Source organism: Tasmannia lanceolata, unplaced genomic scaffold, assembly GCF_043159265.1.
Source record: "Tasmannia lanceolata isolate RefF3 unplaced genomic scaffold, GAP_Taslan_0.1 ptg000013l, whole genome shotgun sequence".
In the NCBI taxonomy this organism is placed as follows: Eukaryota; Viridiplantae; Streptophyta; class Magnoliopsida; order Canellales; family Winteraceae; genus Tasmannia; species Tasmannia lanceolata.
Window position 1 is genome coordinate 30,834,265 of NW_027518690.1, and position 25,842 is coordinate 30,860,106.

General features: G+C 39.6%; 1 protein-coding gene across 1 annotated transcript; it reads left to right on the forward strand.

Moving 5' to 3' along the window:
- The first annotated feature begins 16,909 nt into the window (after positions 1-16,909).
- LOC143891160 (uncharacterized) lies at positions 16,910-18,046 on the forward strand. The gene is given in 3 exon segments (XM_077395797.1): positions 16,910-17,624; positions 17,627-17,838; positions 17,840-18,046. Coding segments are annotated over 3 exon segments (1,134 nt in total).
- Positions 18,047-25,842: the final 7,796 nt, after the last annotated feature.

Genomic DNA, 25,842 nt, shown 5'->3' on the forward strand with positions numbered 1-25,842 from the left:
AGAGCTCTCCTTCACATTGTGGAGATCTCAGAGGATTGTAGGGGGGATCTCGCGTCCCTCGGCACCGATCCTCTCAGATCGAGGTCTACAGGCTGGCGACTCTGCTGGGAAATTTTTAAAACATTGCCTAACTTTGTAAATATGCCATTTTTACTAATTTTGAAGAAATTTGGGCCAAAATCAAGTTAAATGGGAACTTTTTCGCTTAAAAGCCAGGGTCACTAGATAGGTGCGTAAATAAAATAAGGAATTCACACACTGCACATCATGCATTATCATATTCTTCATTTCTTGTATTGGTTTTCATTATCATTGGTTCCACGGGATAGATACAATGCGTGCCAGAGGAATGTCATTACTCTGATGGTGCTGTTGAATCTATTTCCAAGCTATGCGCCGGTGCTGTACCCGTAAACACTAGGTGTACTTGTGTTTACAGCAGGCGATGAGCAATGAAGCATACTATGCATAACACTAGGTGTACTTGTGTTATACATCTAAAGTATGGATCATATGCATAATGCCCGATAAATTGAGTCCGGAGCCCTACTTTATTTCATATATATTTTATATATTTGTTGACTTAGTGAAACCCAACTAGGAAGTACCCGTGCTATATATGTATATGTTGCATTCATATAGGGACGAACTTGTGTTGCTTACACATGTGAAGCCTAGAGTTAGGAGCCTTGTCCCATTTGTAGATTAGGGTAGCTCACCTTGCGTGGCTACAACGCGGTCCTAGTACACTCACTAGTCTGTCTCGAGTCGACACTTTCTCGACTCCGTTAGATTAGATTAAGGCTGGTGCCCCTGGTTAGGGTATATATATATATATATATATATATATATACATGCGTGTATAGTGTATTATTCTTAGATTATGGCTTATCTTTTCGATAAGGTTTCTTTATCTATTTAAGTCATACCATTCTTTCAGATCCGGTCGATGACCCTTGCTCTTGCTTAGTCATCATCCAGATCGTGGTCTACCTTGTCATCTTTATCATATGATTATTCCTGTATCTCAGATTCGCATCCGTTTAGTCGACTGTCAGATCAGGGCCTACTTTCTACTGAGGTTTTCTGGTCTATTATCACCGATTAGACTTTGTTCACTATTTCAGTCTTGGATCTGGCCGATGGTTCTTGTTCACCACCTTTTATGACCATGGTCCATTTCTTGATTCCTCGTTATCCGCTTCACTTAAAATTTGTAAACTTAATCACTCATTGTAGTAGTTGTTAGACCAAGACTTGTCCATCAGTACAGTTTTAGGGTCTAACAATTAGCTATATTCTTTCGCCCTCCAATTCTCTAACCTAGTCAGTAATTTTCCTTGGTCGTTACCATGGTCTATTTTCTGCTTTTTGAGTGTACAGTTTGTGTCGTTCCTTTGTACACGTCTTATTTGCTGAGTCGATTTAGGATTTTGTCATCTTCTTGTACATACCCTATTTGTTGAGTCAATCATTTAGATTATGACCCATTCTCAGTGGGTATTCCCTGTCCGATTCATCTTATTTTACATTCTTTCAATATGATTGGTGGCATTTCTTTTGCCAATGTTGTGACCATAGCCTGTCTTTTCATTCTCGGATTGTACAGAGTCCTTGTGTATATCTGAGTCTGTCGGTTGATTAGATTAGGACCCACTTCTAGTTGGATGTCCTTGGTTTATTCAATCGCATTTACATTCTTTCAGGTTTACCTAATTAATGGCCTGTACCTGTCGTTTTCGTGGCCACAGGATATATTACCCTTCAATTGTATATCCGTTCTTTTGTTATGTCATAGATTCATATTGTGTATACATTACACATTCTTTTGTTGTGTCATAGGTTCATGTTGTTACTCTCTGATTGTGTACCCATTCTATTGTTGTGTCATATATCCGTATTGTGTATATTACCCATTAGGATTAGATCCTGGCTTGTTTGATTGTTTTGTCTTAGACCTGGTCGACAGCTTGCCCGCTGTCTTTATGACCACGGTCTATAAATGCCGATCTCCTTGATCATATAGTTGTTGGTATCCATCGTTAGATTTAGATCTGGTCTATGACCTACTTCTGTCATTTTGTGGCCATTGTCTACCTTTTTGATCTGCCGATCATTTTTTATCATTGATGAAAAATTTGGTGTCGCCGATTGTATCCTCCCCTTATAATTGATCATCAAGTTTATCCTTATCATTTGTTTATCGATTGCTCCTTCCTCTCATGATTTTGTCTTGTCTGGGTGTTAGGTTTGATCATGGCGAACAATGTGTTGAGGAGTTGGATAAAGGAGGCTGTTAAAACTCTTCCGCGTGAGCATTCGGAGAGGAGTATGGCTAAGAAGGTTATTAGTACATTCAATCATTTGAGCATTATCGGCATAGACTGGAAATTTCTCCAAGCAGCTGCTAATCTTTGGGATCCTACTCTTCATGTCTTTAGATTTGGTCCCTTTGAATTTTGTCCTATCTTTGAAGATTGATGCGTCTTATTGGAGCTCCCATCGGAGGGACTCTGGGTCCAACCTCTGAGTCCAGATGACCCTCGTTCCCTTTTCTGCAAATTGTTTAAAAATACCACGGTTGATGCTCTGTCATATTTTACAGACACAGGCGTGCGAGTCCAGGACCTCATCAAACTTTTTTCTAAAAACATTGACCCTGCTGACTCCCATTTTCAGAGTTGTCGGTGTAGTGCTTTGATTTTTGGTGTCTTCACACGTTATGTTGTTCGTGGAGATTCTTATAATGCTCCTTTGGCCTTGTTAGCTGTGGTGGATCAAATCAATGAAGAAAGGAATCATGTTCCCACCATACTAGCAGAAACTTTCTCCGGTCTGGACCTTATTGCTCGTCAAGAGGTTCATGATAATTTCTTTGGGTGTGTAAAACTGTTATACGTATGGCTTTGTGAAAACTCACTATCTCCCGACCACAAAGCCCCGACAAGTACACCCTAAAGGATTTCCCGTCTTGGCAACCAATGGCCAACCAACCGCAATCCATTGATGAGTGGCGTAACTGGTTGCAGCATGTGGTGAAAAATTAGTTTCACTGTGTAAGTCATTCGTGCTTACAAGTTATCACTAGCACTTACCCATATCCATTTGTGTATCTCATGGGTTTAGAAAAGTCGATCTTTTATGCACCAACCCGTTTGCTTCATCAGATCACGGGATATCCATGTCCTCTCGGAATTGTAGCACCTCCTCCTTGTGAAAAGTTGTTTCCTGATCTCATCAAGACCATTGTAGCTGCTTGGAGAAACAAGGTCGTGGAGAAGAGATTCGCCTTAACATCTAAGGTCCGATGTGGAGAATTACCAGGAAGGCTCGCGGGCAAGAGAGCTCGGATTGAAGAGCTTTGAAGATTCTTTTTCACGAAATTGTCATTTTAATTTCTTTAAATTTCATTGTAAATAGTTACTTTCATCCAATTGTTATCAAGGATTAATGTTTTGATTGTAACTACAGTTTGACTATTGATCAATGGAATAGTATTCGTGATTTTCTCTTATCTTTATTGGTACAGAATACATTATCTCAATTGTTATCGTTTTAATTTAGTATGTTAATTTCCAGCACAGGATTCTAAAATCGAGCAAACATCGCTCCCTCAGGTGTCAGTCAACCCGTGTGGTGTAGACAATCAACGACGTCTAGACTCATTCGTCAATTTGAACCGCTAACCTTACCAGAGCAACCTGCACCCTCTTTATCCGAGTCATCTAAATCCTCAGAATCTGTCCAAATGGCTGAACCCACTGATGCGCTAGCTAAAATTCAAGAGATGATGATGAATCTTACCCGAGATATGGCCTTTATGAAAGAAGAGATGGCCCAAATGAAAGCTCAGTCTAATGAAAAGGTCTCTAATTCTAGAGCACCTACAGTTCAACCCCCTCCCGTCATACCTACAAATCCGAACCCTGCAAACTTGAACCGTCCTTTTATTCCAACAGTAGATGTCGACCTGGAAGAAGAGCAGTATGCTGAAGAATATTGCATTCCAGATGTTGCCCAGTATAATAAGGAGAAGCAGGTAGCTGATCAATTGGAGAAGTTGACAAAAGACATGGAAAGCTTGAAGCATCAAGGCCCAAAACAGTTTGACATATCCGAGCTGATAATGTCTCCTGGGGTCACCTTACCCCCTAAATTCAAAACCCTCGATTATGACAAATATGATGGGATTGGGTGTTCCAGGAATCATATGAGGTGGTTTATTGAGCTGTCACAGCAGTATGAGCTAGCTCTTGAACAAATGGCCAGGGTCTTTCCAATGTCTCTTACTGGGGTTGCGAAGAAATGGTTTCTGCGTTGGAAACCAGAAGAGGTGAAGACCTTGCAAAGCATCTACAACAAATTTGTAGAGCAGTTTTCGATGGAGGAAGGAATAGAGGTTACCAAGAGGGACCTCAAGCAGTTAAAGCAAGGTCAGCTGGAGACCTTTACATTTTTTATCCGTCGTTGGCGTCAAAAGTCTGCACAACTGAGTGAGAGGCTATCAGAAGAAGATCAGATTAAGTTGGTGATTAAAAGTTTGTTACCGTAGTATTTTCATTTCATGTCCCCTCAGCATTACACCGACTTTGACCATCTGATTAAGACTGGGACGAGGATTGAGGATGCAATAGCTAAGGGTCTGAGGGCCAGACTTCCATCGGACATCAGAGAAGGAAAGAGACATGTGGTCGTACAGAAAGAAGTAGACCAGGTGAACTATGTTAACCCAGCGGCCAGGACTGTAACAGAAGTGGCAAAGCCAGCGCCAGCGCCATCACCAGTAGAGCAGAAACCTCAGAGGCACTTTGTTCCACTCCCGTACCCTTTACCTATGATCCTGAAAAGGTTGATAAGGGATAAGAAAATTAGACTATTTGAAGTTAGGCCAATACCCAACCCGCTACCCCCGTACTGGAGATTAGACAAGTATTGTGAGTACCACAGAAATTCGGGTCACCTCACTCAAAGATGTTTGGCTTTAAAGCATGCGCTTCGGACTATGTTAGAGAAGGGAAAACTTGAGGTGGAAAGGCCCAATGTAACTCAGAATCCCCTTCCTAATCATCGTGCTATTCCTCCTCCTACGACAAACGCCATTTTTGTCGAGGAGCCAGTTCTTGATCCATCCGCTCTCATTTGTGTAATCACTCATGATGAACCTTATATCATAAGGTTTGACCCTGAGGAGATCGAAGAGATGGAAAGAGAAGGGTCTTACGCCCTCTGGATGGGTAGTACCGATCTGGCAGGGGCGTCCTCTTGACCATATGTCCTTCGATGCGAGGATGTTGAGGCAGAAAAAGAAACTCCTTATGTTCTAAGGATTGATGATTTTGAAGAAGAAGAGGTAAATGAAGCCCCGTATGTTTTGGGAATGGATGCAGATGATTTGCTTCTATTAGAAGATCAATGTGACGAGCTTCGTCATGTTACAACGGGTGGCCGTGTGTTCAAGCCTGCAGAGTTGAGAGCAGAAAACCCTGCAGAAGCAATAAGAGCAACCGAGAATTAAGGGCAGAATAGGCTGAGTGTAGATGAGGAAGAGGATAACCTGTTGAAGCAGTTAAAGAAGACCCAAGCAAACGTTTCCATTTGGGGTCTACTTATGTCTTCGTCAAAGCATAGGAAGGTTGTACTCAGAGAGTTGAATGCTGCTCAATTGTCAACTGAGATTACACCCAATGAGTTGGTAAGCCTAGTCGCTGTGGCCAAGACTTCCAGGGCAATATCTTTCACAGACGATGATTTACCTCTTGAAGGAAGAGATCACACCCGTTCACTCAAAATCACTGTAATCTGCAACAAGAAGAGGGTACCTGCAGTACTAGTCGACAATGGGCCTGCTCTGAATATTTGTCCGCTAAGTACTGCCGCAACTTTGGGCTTTGGGCCCGGAGATTTCATTCCTTCATAGCAAGGTATATTAGCATATGATGGCACCCGACGAGATGTCATCGGAACCCTGGTCACTGAAATCCAGATAGGGGGAGAAGACTTTGACATAGAATTCCAAGTATTGGACATTAAAGCTTCTTTCTTGCTGTTATTGAGTATACCTTGGCTGCATAAGGTCAGAGTTATCCCCTCTACCCTTCATCAAAAGTTGAAGTTTGTTCATAACAGCAGGGTAGTGACTGTAAGGGGTGACCCAGATTTAGAAATTGGACAGATTTCGCAGGAGCTCGTAGCTGGGAAGGAAGCCGATGTAAGTTTGATAGGTTTTTCATTGGAGGTGTCGGTCATATCCATAGAGGAGGCCATGGGTGAAGAAGTTTTCTTCTTGACTAGTACCAACTCAAATGTAGTCAGAATGATTCGTAAACAAGGCTATATTCCAGGAGCAGGGCTGGGCAAGTATCACCAAGGCCCTAGTGAGTGGCCTGAAGTTAGAACTTTGAATGGCCTCTTTGGCCTAGGATATGAGCCGATCGAGCTGGAGGTCAGGGAAATGAAGAGATACATGCTGAAATGGACCGAGTGCATCCGCCGGGGACTAGAATTGCCTATTGGACCAATCAGTCTGATCAGAAACGACATTTTCAGAAAAGATGGGGCAGATTTTCCATTTTGCGGGTTTGCTGAACCATGGACCGATGATGTGACAGGACAGAGGCTTCCGGGCTTCAAAATTTTCTTTGACCTAGAGTTAGTAGAAGAGTCAATGAGTGCGCAGATTACTGAGGTAGCACCAGAAACTGATTGGGCTGATGTTTTAGAGCCAGAATGTCTGAATGGCGTGTTTCAGACTGAAGATCCAGTGGTAACAATGATTGGTAGTGAGGCTGAAGCATCAGCGGATTGCATGGTTGGCAGAGAAACCAAGACATCAGTGGTAGCAGTGATTGGCAGGGATGCATTCATTCTGAACCCTGCAAACTTAATCACCCCAGCCCAGGAACCCTTCACCAACTGGACCTCCCAGGTTTTACCTCAAGTAGTCTTTCAGTATAGTCCTGTTTCCTCAAAAGAGTCAGTGGTCTCTGAATATACATCTACTTCTGAGTCTGATATTGAGTTTGTTTATTCTAACGATTCTTTTGATGCAGGTACCGTAGAAGTTGGACCTGGTTCCGGAGTCGGTGAGGAGTCTCTTTCCAATAAAGTCGAGTCCGAGAATACTTTAGATGATGAGTTTAATTCTTCAACTGCACATATGCCAGAGTTGGCTGAGTCCGATATTGAGTTGTCTGTTGAGTCTGTGAATACATCATTAGAGTCCAATACAATGCCTGTTGTGGGCTATTCCATTCTTGATGTATTCAATTCTATGAATGAAATGAAAGACTCTTTTACGTATGTTCCTGTTTATGTTTCTCATGTTTCTATTTCAAGTACTGAATCTGCTCTTAAAACTGATAACATTAATAATGATAATCAAGATTCCCCCTCTGATGAGGATGGCAACGAAACTCCCCTTGAAATCAAACATATGATTCAATAAGAGGAGAGTCGCCGAGCAAGACCACTCGAAGAGGAAATTGAACCGTAAATATAGGTGACAAAACCTTAATTCGGAAAATACGAATTGGCAAAACTTTATCTCCCGAGGAGCATGATGAATTAATCACTTTACTTAGGGAGTTCAAGAAGGTTTTTGCTTGGTCTTATGATGACATGCCGGGATTGAGTGAAGACATTGTACAGCATCGATTACCTCTAATCCCTGGAGTAAAGCCGAAGAAGCAAAAACTCCGGAAACTCAAAACAGAATGGGAGTTAAAAGTACATGACGAAGTTAAAAAGCTACTGGAAGTAAAATTCATTCAAGTTGTTGAATAACCAGAATGGCTAGCGAATATAGTGCCGGTGTCCAAAAAGAACGGAAAGGTCAGGATGTGTGTGGACTTCAGGGACCTCAACAAGGCAAGTCCGAAGGACGACTTCTTGCTTCCGAACATTGATCTTCTGGTTGACAATACAGCTGGTCACGCTCTGTTATCTTTTATGGATGGATTTTCGGGGTACAATCAGATTAAGATGGCGCTTGAAGGTATGATCAAGACAGCGTTTACTACTCAGTGAGGAACTTACTGTTACAGAGTAATGCCTTTTGGACTGAAGAATGCAGGTGCTACTTACTAGAGAGCCGCGACTACTCTTCTTCATGATATGATCCACAAAGAAGTCGAAGTCTATGAAGATAATATGATCGTTAAGGGAAAGACTCGACCGGAGCACACTGTCGCTTTAAGAAAATTCTTTGAAAGAATAAGAAAGTATCAGCTTCGTCTGAACCCCAGCAAGTGTGTATTCGAGGTTACTTCAGGAAAGCTACTTGGATTCATGGTGAGCGAAAGGGGAATTGAAGTAGATCCTTAGAAAATCAAAGCAATTCAAGAGATGGAACCGCCGAAGACCGAGAAGCAGATCCAAGGTTTTCTCGAAAAAGTTCAGTATCTGAGACGATTCATAACACATCTGACGATGACATACGAGCTTATTTTCAAGCTTCTTAAGAAGAATTCATCGAAGAAATGGACCAAAGAATGCCAGGTGGCTTTTGAAAAGTTCAAGCAGTGTTTGTCCTTACCTCCTGTTTGATCCCCTATCATCCTAGGTCAGCTATTATTGTTGTATTTGTCCATCACAGATACAGCGATGGGTTGTATGCTTGCTCAGCAAGATTCAGGGTCTAAGAAAGAGAAGCCTATTTACTACATCAGTAAGAAGATGCTAGAATATGAATTGAAGTATACAATCTTGGAGAAGATGAAATTCCAAGGGTGGTCCCGAATTGGCAACTAATGAGGAGTGAAAAATTAGGTTGCTACCGAGTTTTAAGCTTTTGAAAACTTCAACCCAAATTTAGAAGATTAAGAGATCAAGATGAAATTCAAGCACACAAGTTAAATCTAAATGTGCAAATGCAAATAAAGAGCAAGAGTTTAAGAGAGAGTGCACCCGAGATTTAAAGTGGTTCGGTCCTCAAAATGTGAGGCCTACTCCACTCCTCCAACCAAACCCGTTGATGGCTTCACTATGTGATCTTCTTAACTTCGGCGAAGATCAATGCCGATTACAATTCCAACCGCCTTTAACCTTGGTGGCGATCTTCACCACGGAGAGTGGGCTACGCTTCTCCGAACACTCGCCCGAATACAATGTTTGGAATAAGAAAGAAGGAAACAAAAATCCATCACAAGGGTTTACAAAATGTAGAAGATGTACAAATTTGAGCCTAATGATCCAAATCCTAATTCAAGAGGATGAGAGGCATAAACAAGTTTTGATTCACTCTTTGGATATTCAAGTAGAGTTTTTGAGTGTTAGGATTTATATTTTGGAAGTTTGGAATACCCATATATATAGGAAAACCCAAATATGACCGTTTGGTGGCATTGTCGTAAATCTGGCAAAGTTACCAATGGCTATTTTCCTTCCCGTTATAGTGGTCTCGGAGTTCCGAGAAAAAATCTCTGAAGTTAGAAAATTTCTACTGGACCAAATCTCGGAGCTCCGAGGATTTCTCGGAGTTCCGAGAAGCCTATCAGCAGCAGATTTTTCAATTATGTTTTTGGGCTTCCAACTTTACACCAAATTGGGATTGTTATGAGGGTTCCAAAGTGTTGGAACACCACAAGGACAATCACATAAATATTTAGGGTGTGTGTGTTATTACTTAATTTATGCCTTTCAAAATCTAAACTAGGATTGGATCTTATACATTCTAAGAAAGACTTCGATCTTCAATTGATTCTTCAAGTCTTCATTTGTCTTGGATCTCCAATGTCTTTGGCCTTCATAAGTGGTCTAATGAGAGCTTCTTGGCCTCAATCCAAGCAATCTTGTCTTAACACCATTATGATCTACAACTTAGACATTCAAACACATTAGTGATCTTAAATCACTTGTGTATTGGAATCATCAAAATAAGATGGGAATGCAAAGGTGTGAACCATTGGGCTTACAATCTCCCCATTTTTGATGATGACAAGCACAAGAGATTTTCAATAAAAGCATGCATATATTTCCTTACATTAGATTTCTCTCCCCCTTTGGCATCTATAAAAAAAGATGGGATAAAAAAAAATTAAACGGATAAAATTTACAATTTTAAGCTCCCCCTTTATCAAAGAAAAAGATAAACATAGAACTCCCCCTATTTAGAATTTTTATTCAACATAAGAGGGGATACTCAATTAATCATTAAAAGATATTCAATTTTAAGCAAAAGCCCCTAATCTATGAATATATGAAGAGAATCATATGGGGGCTTTGGGAACCCAAGATTTCTTGGTTCCACTATAATCCCTAATCTTAGATGCACATTGGAATTGGTAATGACCATTAATTCCGTAATAATGGCATCTAACATGAGGGTTAGATAGACTAGTCCTATCATAAATTGCATGATTAGGTCTTTGGCTAGTCTTCTTCAAGATTATGTCAATAATTTTGTCACCATTTAGGAATCCATGGAGACATAATCTTAACCTTTCATTTTTATTATGAAGATGTGTTAATTGATTTAAAGAATTATTAAATTCATCTTCATAAGATTTGGAGGAGCTTGCCACATTTTGAAATTGTGCTAATTGGCAAGTTTTCTCATCTAAAGTACCCTTAAGGGTTTCAATCTCAAGTATAAAATTTTCAATTTTTACTTTAGCTTGAGATATGGAAGAAGATGACTCATTTTTCAAAATGTTAAGTTCATTTTCCAATTTAGAAATAGATTTTTTAAGAACTTTATTTTTTGAAATTTGAGAATGCAAGGTTGAGCATAATTCATCATAAGATATTTTTTCACTATCACTACTTGATGAATTATAAGAGGGGTTAGAATTTACCTCAACTTCATGGGAGAAAGCCATGAGGCAAAGATCATCTTTATTATCTTCCCCTTCGCTTGAACTTTTACCCGACGTGCTTGTAGCATCCCAACCGGCTACAAGAGCCTTGTTCTTCTTCCAATCCTTCTTTCCCTTGTACTTTGAGGAAGATGACTCGAGAAGTGGACAATCTGATCTTTTGTGTCCAATCTTCTTGCAATTGTAGCATCTTAAAGCTCCCTCAACTTTACTTTCTTCTTTCTTCTTCTTTTTATCCTTTTTATGCTTCTTTCTCCATAAGCTTTTAAATTTCCTTAAAGCTTCTTCTTCATCACTATCTGCCTCGCTTGAGGATGATGAATCAGCTTTCACCTTGAGTGCTAAGGATCTACTCTCTTTTTCTTTCTCTTTTGGCTTATTCTCCTCTTGTCGGCTAGTGAGGAGCATCTCATGAGTGATAAGAGATCCTACAAGCTCCTCCATGGTTAGCGTCTTGAGATTCTTTGATTCTTGGATGGCTGTGACTTTTGGGTCCCAATAAGGAGGAAGAGACCTAAGCAACTTACTCACAAGCTCATCAGTAGGATAAGATTTACCAAGATTTGCTAATTCATTAGGAATTTTAGAAAATCGGGTATACATATCTGAAATACTTTCGTTTTGATCCATTCTAAACATTTCATATTTGCTCTTTAACAAGTTTATTTTGGAATCCTTAACTTGTGATGTTCCCTCATGGGTAACGGTAAGTGTATCCCAAATAAGCTTGGCGGAATCAAAAAGAGCTACTCTACTAAACTCCTCCGTAGATAAGGCGCAAAACAAAGAGTTTATAGCTTTGTAATTTAGATTTGCATGCCTTTTATCTTCAACATTCCATTCTTCAAATGGCTTGGAAGGTAAAATGTATCCATTTTCAACAATGTGCCAAAGTTCCACATCTATCGAAAGAAGATAGATGCGCATCCTTGTCTTCAAATGTCCATAGTTTGACCCATTAAAGAAAGGAGGTCTAGTTGTGGAATGGCCTTCCGGAAGTCCGGTTCTATTAATATTTGCCATTTCACAAATAGAAAGTTGCCAAAGATCTTATGATCTTTCCCTTGTTTGAAATTTTAAAGAAAAATTTACCAAAGATTTTTAGAAAAGAAAATCTTTTAAGAGCCTTTGCTTTGATACTAAGTGAAATTCCAAGGGTGGTCCCGAATTGGCAACTAATGAGGAGTGAAAAATTAGGTTGCTACCGAGTTTTAAGCTTTTGAAAACTTCAACCCAAATTTAGAAGATTAAGAGATCAAGATGAAATTCAAGCACACAAGTTAAATCTAAAGTTGCAAATGCAAAAAATGAAAATGGAAAAAAATTAACAGAACCTACAAACCTGGATCGGTTAAAGAAATATTATGCCTAAAACACTAGAAGGCCATCTTTGGATGATTTGAGCTTTAAACCAATAGCCCAGATTTCAAAAATGAAAATCCTTTTGCTAAACCTTTTGAGCCAAAAGCAATCAAAATCTCTTTGTCAAACTTAAACTAGGGGCATTTTTTATGACTTTCGTCATAAAAGATATTAAACTCAAACTACGCGGGACCTGATTCCCAATTTCTTTGGGGATTTGTAGGCAGTCTAGAGGGTCCAGATTCGGTCTAATTGCTCAAAACCTACCAAATGTTAACCTGTTTGAACCCAAGCCTACCTAAAAGTCCTTCTAGTGTATTTAGGCCCAGGTTCGTAAAAAAAAAGAAAATAAAAAATGATGGAGTCTTAGACCTGCTAGATTGATAACCCGCAAGGGCGGTCTAGGCAAAAGTTAGGGTCTTTCACCCGCTAAGTTGAAAACCTGAAAGGGCGGCCTGAGCAAAAATCAGGGTGCTGAGCCTGCTGGATGGAAAATCTGCAAGGGCAGACAATCCAGGCAAAATACAAAGCATGCGGTCCTCCGAATCGAAAACCCTAAAAAGGGCGATTCAGTCATGGCAGTGATTTCACAAAGGATAAAGCTTCTGAAAGCCGATTGGACTTCCATCTTTTACATTACTTCAGAGTCTGAGTAAGCGCCCGCATAATTTCTTTTGACACTTCTTCAAGCTAAAGTGGTTAAAACTAAGTAATCTAAATAAGATAATAACCATGACAAAAATACCAAAAAGAGGAATGAGACACTTTTAAATACGATATTAAAAAGATTCTAAGAGCGGTAGACTGTTACCACCCTAAACATTTATCAAATTAAGAAGCAGATTCAGTGTCTTTTAGAGTCTAAGTAATGAGTTTGTCAAAGCATTCGCTTGTCATTTGTCAATGTCTCGTTTATCGTGTGTCAAAATCTCTTCATTATCAAGTCAAGGTGAAGTCTTTATGGTCAGGTTTAACCTGTATTCCTCCTGAAGCTGGGGTGATAAGTTTTGAGAGCAAGAAGTTGCATCTCTCGCAGACAGAGCCGAACATAACAAAGTTCAGAAGGGACACTTTTCGAGTTTACTCAGAATGTTATCACAAAGTGCAGAAGGAAGAATGCTTTGAGCAGAACCCATTTTCTTGTATTTGCCACAGCTTTGTAACCTCAAATATTTCTTTGAAATGAAAACCCTTAGTTGAACCCTTGCGTCTTGTTCTCTTATGAATCTTGTCATGGAAATAAAATCATACTAGGGGCATCTTTTATGACTTGGTTTCCCAAGTCATAAAAGACATCGAACAAAATTTAGGATTGAGATGGCTATTCTTATCAAATAAAGATAGGAGAAGCTTGAGCGCTCACCCTTTTGAGCTAAATTCCTTGATTAGTTTTTCAGAAAAAACCCAATCCTCATTGGAATTTGGAATTCAGTTTTGCAGTTTTCAAAATATAAGCAGAGTTTTTGGTTTACTTGTTTAAAGAGGCGAAAGCCTGCAAGATTTCATCAAATTTCTTTGAGTTATTCCTTTGGTAAAGGTCATGTTTTCCTAATCACTTCTAGCTATGCTATGTTTTAACCATTTTCTCATTTTTTCCTCTTCTTTGACCTCTAGGAGGTTACGTTAGGAGCGATCTGGCTACCAACTCCAGAATAAAAACTCGATATATCATCATCCAATCCGGTATTGAATGTTTGAGTCTTCTCAAATATTCTTTACCCGTCTTGATAGTTTTGTGATCCGGTATTAAAAATTTGGGTCTTCTCAAATATTCTTTATCTGTCTTGATAGTTTCGTAATCCGGTATTGAAAGTTTGAGCCTTCTCAAATATTCTCTACCTGTCTGGTCATCCGGTATTGAAAACTTGAGTCTTCTCAAATATTCTTTACCCGTCTTGATAGTTTCGTAATCCGGTATCAAAAATTTGAGTCTTCTCAAATATTCTTTACCCGTCTTGTATTTCGGTACTGAAAGTTTGAGTCTTCTCAAACATTCTTTACCCGTTTTGTAGTCCGGTATTGATAGCTTGAGTCTTCTCAAATATTCTTTGCCCGTCTTGTATTCCAGTATTGATAGTTTGAGTCTTCTCAAACATTCTCTTTCCATTTTGTAGTCCGGTATTGATAGTTTGAGTCTTGTCAAACATTCTCTACCCGTCGTGTATTCCGGTATTGATAGTTTGAGTCTTCTCAAACATTCTCTACTCGTCTCGTAATCCGATATTGATAGTTTGAGTCTTCTCAAATTCTCTTTACCTGTTTTAGCATCCGATAATTAACCGAATGATTCTTGGTTTAATTTATCAATCAAAATCTCCAATCTTCAATACAGGCACCGAGTTAAGAGTCAGTGAGAGACTATCTCACAAGTATGTTTGCGGAATTAGAGTCCGGTGAAAAGCTGCTTCACCAATTCGCTTTTGTGAAAGCCTGTTTCAAGACCAAAAATCCAAAATCTAATATTTTCAAAGCCGGGTCAGCCAAAATGTGTTGTCTCTTCAGCTTTGGCATTCATGCGACAAGCACCCTCTGCCAAAGAGGGGCATCTGTAGACACCCCATTTTTACCGAACTCTAATAAGCTCAGTTAGGATAGAAACCCTATCAAATTAGTGTTTTAGCATCCCCAATTTGTTCCTAGAGTAGGTTAGGGTCTCATTTAGGTCCCCATGAAATTTTATCTGAATCTGTCTAGGTTTGCCTAGTGAGCGAATGAAGTTTGTAGTGTAGTGTAGTGTAGGAATAAGGGTGGCGATTTAGCCAGAAAAGGCGGTGCGCTTGAACCTGGAAAGCCAGTTCAAGTTTACTGCGGTGGGCTGTCCAGGGGAATAAGTAGGCATGCAGATTAATGTGTTACATGATCGGGAGTGCATTATTCCGGAGCAGGGCAGTTTCGTAAATAAGGAAGATTCCTTTCTTCCTTTTCAAGTAATGATTAGAGCCTAATCTAGATTAATGGAGGTTTATGACTAGGATTAGTTGAGAAGGAATATTAGGAAGCTTCAAAAAGCCTTCAATCCTCACCATTGAATATAAAGAGGGTTTGGAGGGCTAAGATCAATTCTCAAGAAGATATTTGTTGCAAATTTTTTTTTCTTTGCTCTTGCCCTGGACCACCTTCCCATGTATACAAGAATACCAAAATGCATAGATGGGGCTGCCCATGGAACAAAAGGGGTCGAATATGTCATTTCTATTTTCTCACCCGAGCCACCCCTTGGCTATGAAAGGAGTAGTGGTAAGTGCATTTAAGGGGGCTATCCATGGGATTAAAAGGGGGTAGAATACACCATTCCCTTTTGTTTAAAACCCAACGACCTAAGGTTTGTGAGGAGGCTGATTTTTTTACAAACCAGAGAAAGAGGAAGAGAAGGAAGATCCCTAATATCCAAACCCATCTCTCTACTTCCATTTTTCCAGCCACTGCTACCCTCGTCTCCCCCATTCATTTGCAATCACCTTATCCACCACCACTAAGGCCGCCCACCACCACCAACACCACCTTCTATCTCTTACCTCCATTGATTCCGGCAAACCATGCCGGAATCCGTCCATCCCTCTCAATTCTTACACCATTAATCACTCTCACAGCCATCATTACCTACCTCCACCACTCACAGAGGGTTTTTCTTCTTCACTTAAAGAACAAGGAGAGAAGGGGGAAAGTTGCAGAACTTAGGTCTCGGATTCTCCTCTCCGATCATCCCGCCGGCCATTTCCGACCACCAAAGCTCGCCGGCTACCTCTCTTCTACCCCCTCTTCACAGCCGCATGCTCCACTTCTCATTCCTGCAAAGCCCTTTTCAACCATCACCGTTTCATCCCCCACAACCCTATTTCATTAGCCACCTCCTCCATTCATCTCAAACCCATTTTCCTTATACGTCTAACCCCATTCATCTTCTCCGATCCCATTTCCCACCGGAGCTCGACCCATTTTCCTTTGAAAAACTCAGATTGACAGCCAAGAAAAAAAAAGAAAAATAAATAAATTTGGCAAAGGAACGAGAGATTCGAAGAGGAGAGATATAAGAAAAGTTTACAGGAGCTGAAAAGAGCAAGAGCATCGATTCAGGTAAGTCTTTATGGATTTTTTTTTTCTTTTTACTTTTTGAGTGATTGCTTGTTATGCTTATTGAAAGTTTGGATCATTTCTCTTAAAAATTCTCAATCATCTCTGTTTCCTCATTAATTCTTTTGAGCAATTGGATTTTGTCTTGTTAACCTGTTAATACTACTTGCTGATTATATTTTTTATAATCACTTGAAAATTTGAGATGAGGTTTGGATTGTCTATGCTTATTCTTTAAATATCCTAATTTGTCCCCTTCGCAAGAATTTCTTGTTTTCTTGAAAACCTGCTGTCCGAAATTGTTTTGGATTCTCGAAGGGATACATAATGTGTGTGATAGTTGATATGTTGAAATGGAAAGCTGATAAGGCCTTGTAATTTGGATCCAGATCAGATTTCTTGTTGTGAATTTTTGCATTATGCGTGTTTTGTGTTATGGTTGAACCTGAAGTGAATTCTTCAATTCAGATACCTTATGTCTGTAGCCTCATTTACATAGTCATTTGAATTCAGATCAAAATTTTTTATTTCCAAATCAAGGGGTTGTTCTGTGAAGAGTAGACTCTCTTCTAGACATTCTCTTATCGACTGTAACTGGTTTTAGGGATTCATTTCTTCCCACTTGATCTCATACGATTTGGTTTCAAATAATTGGGTCTCTCATGGAGGACATAGAAGATGTTGTTGCAGGTGGTGCTCCACCAGGGTTCCGATTGCCACTAATGACAGTTGGAATGAAACCCAAGAAGGCAAAGGCCCGTAAAATCCAAGACCCACTTATTCCTTCCCCTCAAATTCCAAGCACCCAGACCATATACATTAAAACTTTTGGTAATTGCTCTCACAACCAGAGTGACAACGAATATGTGGCTGGTCCGCTTTCAACATTTGGATATGCATTGAGTGAAAATCCTGAGGAGGCAGACCTCTGGCTGATTAATACATGCACAGTGAAATCTCCTAGTCAACCTGCCATGGAAATTTTAATATTCAAATGTAAAAGTGCCAGAAAGCCACTTTTGGTGGCTGGATGTGTGCCTCAAGGAAGTCGAGATTTGAAGGAGCTTGAAGGGGTTAGTATAATTGGGGTGCAGCAAATAGACCGTGTGGTCGAAGTAGTAGAAGAGAGTTTGAAAGGCCACGGGGTGCGGCTTTTGAATCGCATGACAATGCCAGCGCTTGACCTTCCAAAGGTGAGAAAGAACAAATTTATTGAGATTCTTCTAATTAATGTTGGTTGTTTAGGTGCTTGCACTTATTGCAAGGCAAAGCATGCTCGTGGTCATCTAGGGAGCTACACAGTGAACAGTCTTGTCGAGCGTGTAAGAACTGTTATATCTGAGGGAGTTAAGGAGATATGGTTAAGCAGCGAAGATACTGAGCATATGACCGTGATATTGGAGTTAATCTTCCAATTTTATTGAATGCGGAACTTCCTCCTGATAGAAGTACAATGCTTCGGATTGGCATGACTAATCTCCCCTGTATTCTTGAACACTTGAAAGAGATAGCGAAAGTTTTGTGCCACCTAAGTGTGTATTCATTTCTTCATGTACCTGTTCAATCTGGTAGTGACTCCGTTTTGCATGCCATTGAATCGGGAATATACTGTAAGTGATTTCAGAGCTGTGGTGGATACTCTGGCGCAATTTGTACATGGGATGCAGATTGCAACTGATATAAAACGTGGATTTCCTGGTGAAACGGATGAAGATTTTGCTGAAACCATTAGACTTATCAAGGAGTACAAGTTTCCTCATGTTCATATTTCACAGTTCTATCCTAGACCTGGACTTTGACTAGCTTAAGGCGAGGTGATTTTAGTGCAATTATTAAAGCTGAGTAGTTCCCATATTGATTCATTTTGCCTTATGCATTAATCATCAAGCATATACGCAGTGATATATTGGCTTTGGGATGCTAAAAAAAATGGATGAACGGGATGGGTTATAGAACATATCTAATTGTAGTTGTACTGATACAAATTCCTCAAATCTTTGACGTTTGAAGGCAGTTCCAATTTAACTTGCTGATGCTATAGTTGGTCTGAAATGGTTTTGATGAAATCACTAATACCAAACAATGTCAGTCATAGTGTTTCTGGTCACCAATTCCTAGAATCTTATATCTTTTGGTGAGATTTTTATGATAGAATTTCTTTATTTTGTTTACATGCCCCGAATAGAATAACTTGTAGGTAGAATCGTTAAGTGAGAGTTGGTTTTATAAGTAAGGTCATTCCATTGATTTGTGGCAAGATACTCATGGCATAGTTTATTTAATTCATCCCAGTGATTTCACCCCGGGGATCACTTGGGTATTTTCAGGTGTGGATATTTTGAGCCATGAACTAATAGTGTAGCCTTATTTGTGAAGTTCACTCCTCCAACTTGATGATTTTATTTGCAGGTTGTTAGATTAGGAGATCACTTTTACTGCTAAAGCAAAGTAAAAGGTTTTTGTTGCAAGAATCCCTTCTCATTCTCGCATTTTCTTTTTGGATTCTCCTTAGTCTTTTAGGATTCTCTTCGTCTTTCGAGATTCACTTTAATTTTTGACTACTCTCTGCATGCTTTCGGGATTTCCATTGCTTCTAGGGATTCCATCGATTTTGAGAAATTTCCTTTCATTTGGACGATGAAGGCGCTAGCCCAAGCCCAACCTTAGAGGACTTGCTCAGTCCTAATAGCTTTCCCCTCTTTCATTTAGGAAGCTAGCATTTAGTAGGCTAGCCCAACCTTTTAGACGCATTTAGACATTGGACATTAGTAGCCCAAGCCCATCTTTAGGGGACTTGTCTAGTCCCAGTAGTGTTTCCCCTTATCTTTTAGGAGACTTTCCCAGTCTTTTAGACGCCTTTAAATAGAATCATTCCCTCATTGTAAGGGCAATGAAAGAATCATCTAGAGCTCCCATTTTAGGAGACAAGCTATGTCCCATGCAGAAAAGCCCATCCATTAGGGAGACAAGTTGTGTCTTATCAGAAAAATCAAACCCTTTGGAGACAGGCTTTGTCTCATTAAAGAGTCACCCATAGGAGACTATCCAAGTCTCGTGAGTGAAATAACCTTGTTAGTTGAAGACCAACTTGGTTTGGTAGATAGCCTATCCTTCCATCATTGCATGGGCAATGATAGGGATACTTGGAGCCCACCTATGTGTCTAGTAAACCTGCTAAGTTTCATTAGCACCCTCTTTTATCTTCTTCCCTTCTACTAGCAAGTCTTTGACTTATTTACTCTTCTCATTTTGGTAGTGTTATTAGAGAGTCATTGACTCATTTGTACTCCGCTTTAGTGTTTTTAGTTAGGAGTTTCTTCTTTAGAGTTGTTACTTCACTTTGATTAGAGACTAACTCAATCTTATTAGAGCTTTGTTTACTTGGGATCTTAGAGCATTTTTCACTGTTCTTGGGACACTAGTTTACTTGTTGGGGATTGTCTCTTTGAGACGCTAGTTGTTTGTTTGGGGTTTCCCCTTTAGCTTTAGGGCTTTGCCCTAGTTTGTGGTTGTACTTTCGTGTTCCCTTTAAGAGTGAAAGCATTTAAAGGTCCTAAAATATTGGAATATTTGAAAACTCAAAAACATTAGAAATTTAAAACATCAAAAACGATTTTAAGCATAAAAAACCTTTAAAAAATCTAAGTGTTGAATTTTAGGAGCGTATTAGGAAAGTTGGCATTCCGAACTACGTTGGCTTGATCCTCTTCCACGAGGTACGTAGTGCAGCTTGGGATCTTTATCCCAAGTCCAGCCAAACTTTTGTAAATATCATCTTAAATCTTTTTTTTGAATAAACAACTTTAAAATCTTATTTTCAAAAAGCTCTTCCTCTAGAGTTAGGAGTTTGTTCTAGAGTTAGGTGTTTGTTCTTGATTTGTTGTGTGCTTGTTGTGTGTTTGTGTTAAAGTTAGGAGTTTGTTCTAGCAAGGAGCGCCTCCGTCCGGTCAGTTGGCGATTCACATCGCCGATTGATGACTAAGTCTTGGATAAGTTAGTGATTCCATTATTTTCCTTAGGACACACAGCCTAGTTATACATAAGTTGTAGGAGCCACCTGCATTAGCTTAGGGGCTAACCTGCATTTAGTTAGGGCTTATAGGGTGTCCTAAAATCCACAGTCCACTGGAATTTAAATAATCGTACAAGAAGCTTTAATAACTAGTCCGGTCTTTTAGGTCGGGTCTAGGATAGACGTCTAGATGTCTTAGGCATCAAAACTTAGAATAGGTGCGAAGAACTACGTTGCCTTAATTCTTGTGGAGGCGGGGATACGTAGGCTTCTTTGGATGAACATCAGATCATCTAAAGACTCGGGCTTAAGCATTAGAGTCTTAGGGTCTGTTGTTAGCACTTAGGGCTTGTGTTTGTATATCGATGATGATTTTTGCATAGGATCATGATAGTGCGTTCATTTCTTGGCTTACTCACATGCTTATTATTTTATCTGCCTGTATTTCTGTTTAGTCTTTATTTATTATTTTCGTTTATTGTATCTTAATTCTTTTCATGATTAACTGCTAGTTTTAGATCTCTCATCTTGTGCAGATCTTATAACTTTAGCTGTAGCATGCATGTGTTTGCCTATCAGAATTTAGACACCTATTTAGGCATGACACTCATAATCTAGCAATGCTTAGGTGGCACACTTTTTTATTTATTTTGTATGTGCTTATTATCCCCGGGTCATGCATGTTTAGGTAGACATTTTTCTCGGGGATATTCGTTCACATTTCACATGATTTTCACCCAAGACTCTTCAAAGTTAATAAATAAATGGCATAAGAGACCAGGTGTTCGCACTCGGGCGAATTGGGGGTGCTCTTCGGACCTTCTCCATTCGTCACCAGGCACGGACCTTTTGTATCTCTGGTTATCGATTGCAAACAGAGCATTTGTTTTCTTGGTTTCATGGCGTACCCATGGATGGCGACTCTGAGTTATTTAAGGTGCGTCTTAGTTTCGAGCCGTGGCTCCGGATCGAGAGGTATCTCATTCATTTTGGATCATCACTCATGTTATGCTGTGAGGGTGGCACCATTTCAAGAGTTCCTTGGTAGATCTCTCCTTCACATTGTGGAGATCTCAGAGGATTGGAGGGGGGATCTCGCGTCCCTCGGCACCGATCCTCTCAGATCGGGGTCCACAAAAAGAAACTACTCTTCACACAAACATTTAAAATCAAAAGGAAACTACTTTTCACACAAACATTTAAAATCAAAAGAAAACTACTTTTCACACAAAAATTCATAACCACGAGAAACTACTTTTCTCCAAAACCTACATCCTCAAGAAGCTACTTCTCTCCAATACTTCCATATCCCTGAGAAACTACTCTTCTCTAAAAAAAAAAAAAAAAACTCTATTCATGAGAAACTACTTTTCTTCCAAAATTTCTATCTTTGAGAAATTACTTTTCTCCAAAAACTCTATCTCTGAGAAACTACTTTCCTCTAAAATCTCTATATCATTGAGAAACTACTTTTCTCAAAAATCTCTATCTCTGAGAAACTACTTTTCCCCACAAACTCTATCTCTGAGAAACTACTTTTCTCCAAAAAACTCTATATCATTGAGAAACTACTTTTCATCCAAAATTCTATCTCTGAGAAACTACTTTTCTCCAAAAACTCCATCTCTGAGAAACTACTTCATGAGAAACTAATTTTCTCCCAAAACTATATCTGAGAAACTTCTTTTCTCCAAAAACTCTTTCTCTGAGAAACTACTTTTCTCTTTCAAAATCTTCATAACATCGAGAAACTACTTTTCTCCAAAAACTCTATCTCCGAGAAACTACTTTTCTCTCAATCTTCCAAACAAAGGGGAAACTACTTTTCACCCAATCTTCCAATCAACGGGGAAACTACTTTTCACCTAATATGAAATCATGGTGAAACTACTTTTCACCAGGCGATAGCTATACAGACCATTGCTGAAAATTCATCTGTTTACCTATCCGGGTAACTCTGACTCCTCTCTTTCAAGGTAGCGAATCAACAAAGATTTAAATGGTCATGCCAAACCGTTCCAAATAAATCCACGCAGATATACCTGACTTCTAACTCATTAGGTAGCGGTACATTGCGAAGCGACAATTAAACAGGTCACTACTTGACATTTCATTGTTAATTGCCGGGGCGATGATTGGACAGGTCACTACTTGACATTTCACTGCCAATCATCAGGGTATTCGAATATTTGGCGAAACTACCTCTCTCCCAAACATTCAATACCGAGGTGAAATTATTTTTCACCGAACGACATGACACACTACTACTTGGCACCTCACCGACTAGCAATCAAAAGATTTTTTTTAAATGCCCCTTGTATGGGTTTAACAAAGAAAAAGATTTTTTTTAGGCCGAAAGGGTTTGCAAACATGATTGACGGGCTTATCGATCTTATATCGAGTTCATTGATAGAATAGCTTTCTCCTGCCGAGAATAAATGGGAGTGCATGATCATTGCCGAAAACCAAACTCAAGTAACTTGAAAGAATTTTAGGGGATTGACTCTTTTAACAAGGGAACTACATTCCGCTGGGTTTGAAAACTGCAAAAGTGAGTTCAAGACTCCGATGGGGACTGGAGTTTCTAAAACTTTGACTATACTGGGAAACAATTCAATTAAGGAATTTTGACTCAAAGAGTATGTTCTAGCTTTTCTTGTCTCTATCTGCTGAGAAAATCTATCTCAATTATCAACATGTTTGATATCTTTTATGACGCAAGTCATAAAAGATGCCCCTAGTATGATTACTTCCATGACAGGATTCATAGGAGAGCAAAAACAGGATAAGCAAAAAAGTTTAAGCTTGCATGGGTTCTTTCTTTAGTATATGGGTAAAGGATATCCACAATGGATGAGTATGAGAATTTTTTCTTTCATTGCTCACTACTTGAGGCTTGATGTCTCTGGCAAGTTTGAACCAAATATGTCTTATCCCTTCCTTGATTTTCAGACCAAGATCCACTTTGAATTCTCTTCACATTTCAAAAGGTGTACTCTTGCTCTTCCAATGCCTAACACTTTGGACATTGAGAGAAAAAATGATAAAAAATAAGGAAAAGAATTCCAAGGACTCGATCAAAGAAGACTCAAATTACTCAAGGGACTTGACTCACTTTTGATTCACTCTTATATAAAATGTGTTATTTTGTTGTGGTAAGGCTAGCCACTCTTAGAGTACTCTCGAAAATCATGTCAAAAGGCTCTAGTTTCCTCCATCGGGACATCCGTAATGGTTATTACCCCCTTTGGGTTGCTCGGTTTCGATGCCCCTAGTTTAAAAAGATATCAAAGCAAGTCTCGCCAATACTGCTCGGATTCCGGGATCCCACCCCGTGTAGAGGTTGCTTCTCCGTCTCCTTGATTTCTCTTTTTGGAAGAAGTCAAAAGTAATGTCTTCCAAGTTTTCAGTCTAAAAGACTACTTGTTCGAGCTTTTGATTGCATTACTTGCACTTAAACTTTGAAATTCTTCGTAACTGAGGAATTCCTTCTGTATCTCGCTAACTCTCCCTTCATAGAAGTCTCTGCCCCTGACTGAATTGCTTCTTCAAGTTTTCAATCCAGCAGACCACTACCCTTACTTTCTGATAAGCCAATCCCTTTGGTTGTTGACTTAGCAAGAAAACGACTTTCACCGTTCTTTAGGCCGCCCTTTCGGTTTTTCAACCTAGTGGGTCCTCAGACTCTCATTCTTTTCTTTCTGTTTTGTTCTATTTGCCTTGAACCTTTGCTTGTTTCACCAGAAGGGCTTTCTAGGTGGGCTTGGATTCAAAAGAGTTATGGTTCAAATGATTTGGACCGAATCTGGTCTTGCCAGACTGCCTACGTACCCAAAAAATGGAGGATCAGGTCTACGTAGTTCGCTTTGGGATTTTTCAAAGAATGATTTAGCATTTAGCTTCAAAATTTTGAAAGGAATTTTATCCCAAGGTTTGACCAAACCTGAATTAATCAGGTTGCCTACGTACCCCTGAAGAGATGGGGATCAGGTCCGACGTAGTTCGGGTGCATAAATGCCCCGGGTTTATAATGTGTTTGAAAGAAATATTTGGTTTTAAATTGCTGACTCAAAGGGTTTACAAAATAATTTTTTAAACGTTGGGATTTTGGCTATATAGGCTCAAACGTCCAAGGATGGCCTCCTGGTGTTTTGTCGTACAAGCTCTTTTGCTTAAGGTTCGAAGGCTTTGAATGATTTTTTTTTCGAGGAGTCTGGCAGCATGTCAGGCAAAACTTCAACCACGGTGCTCCACTCTCACCTCAGGATCTTGAATTTATGCTCAAGATTCTTCAACTCTCATGAGCCTCCAAATGTTGAAGACGATTCACATATGCAATCCACCTCATTGACTCCATCATTTGGGTCTTTGATATTTCTAAAAAGTTGTTTTTGGGTTTCATTCCCTTCTCCTTTTCTTTTTCCTCATATTCTTCTCTTCTTTTTTCTTTTAGACATGTGGGATGTCCTTACTCTTGAAATGTTCCACCTCGGAATCATACTGAAAATATGCAGCTCAATTGTTCTTTTTAGGGCTCAAATCTATAATATGACTTCCTTGCATGAAAGCCTTCCCTCAATATCTCATCAGCTCCACAAGATGTCTGATGCCCATCTTTCTTGAATTTTGCTCTTTGACCTGATGTCTCAAGAGTCTTACTTTGCACCATACCAGGGCATTCACCCGGTTTATCCTTATAGGATCAAGCAAGACTACTATGAACCCCTCTAAATAGGTTTATCAATTCTTCGCGCTCCTCGGGAGATAAAGTTTTGCCAAGCCATCTTTCTTGAGTTTCGAATTTTGATACCACTATCAATGGCTTCGATTTCTTCTTCAAGTGGCTATGCTCGACGCTCTTCCTCTCGTTTGACCTTTTTTAGATCTCGAGGGGAATTTCATCTGCATTCTCATCCGAGAAGGGCGTCTTTAGTTATTTTAAACATTAGATTTAGAGTGAATCATAAGAACATTGATAACATTGAAATCAGGCTTTATTGAATTGAAAACTTCAAGTACATTGATAATTCTCGACGCGCCTCAGTGGGCTCTACATCAGATTTGATACAAAACAAAACACTGACTCTATATAAGAAAGGCTGACAGACATGACACTTCTTTTTTTGACATTGACACTACAAGACTTACCAACTTTCAACCGATGAGTTGGTATAAACTTGACAAAGAACAAATCTTGAAACAAGATGTTTGACACATGACTCTTGAAACATAACACTTGAACAGAGGCAAGGTATTGGCACTGAAGTTCCCAAGTAGCACGCCTTCCTCCATGATAATGCTGGCTAAGAAGTTCGATATTGGTTCAGAAACCTTGGAAAGGGTGGTCCTTTGAAGTCCTGTTGACTTGGCCCAAATTGTCTTTGAAAACCTGCCGGTGACATCACCTTCTCTGCCTGAACATTCTCAAGATATTCAAACTCTGACATTTTTTCTTTTCCCTTCAACTTATTTTCCAACTCTGAAGTGACATAAGTGATGTGATCTTTGGAGGGTTGAATGGTTCTTTCAAGTGTCTGGTTCACAAAAACATAGATTTCAGCGAGAGCAGAAGAGTCTTTCTCT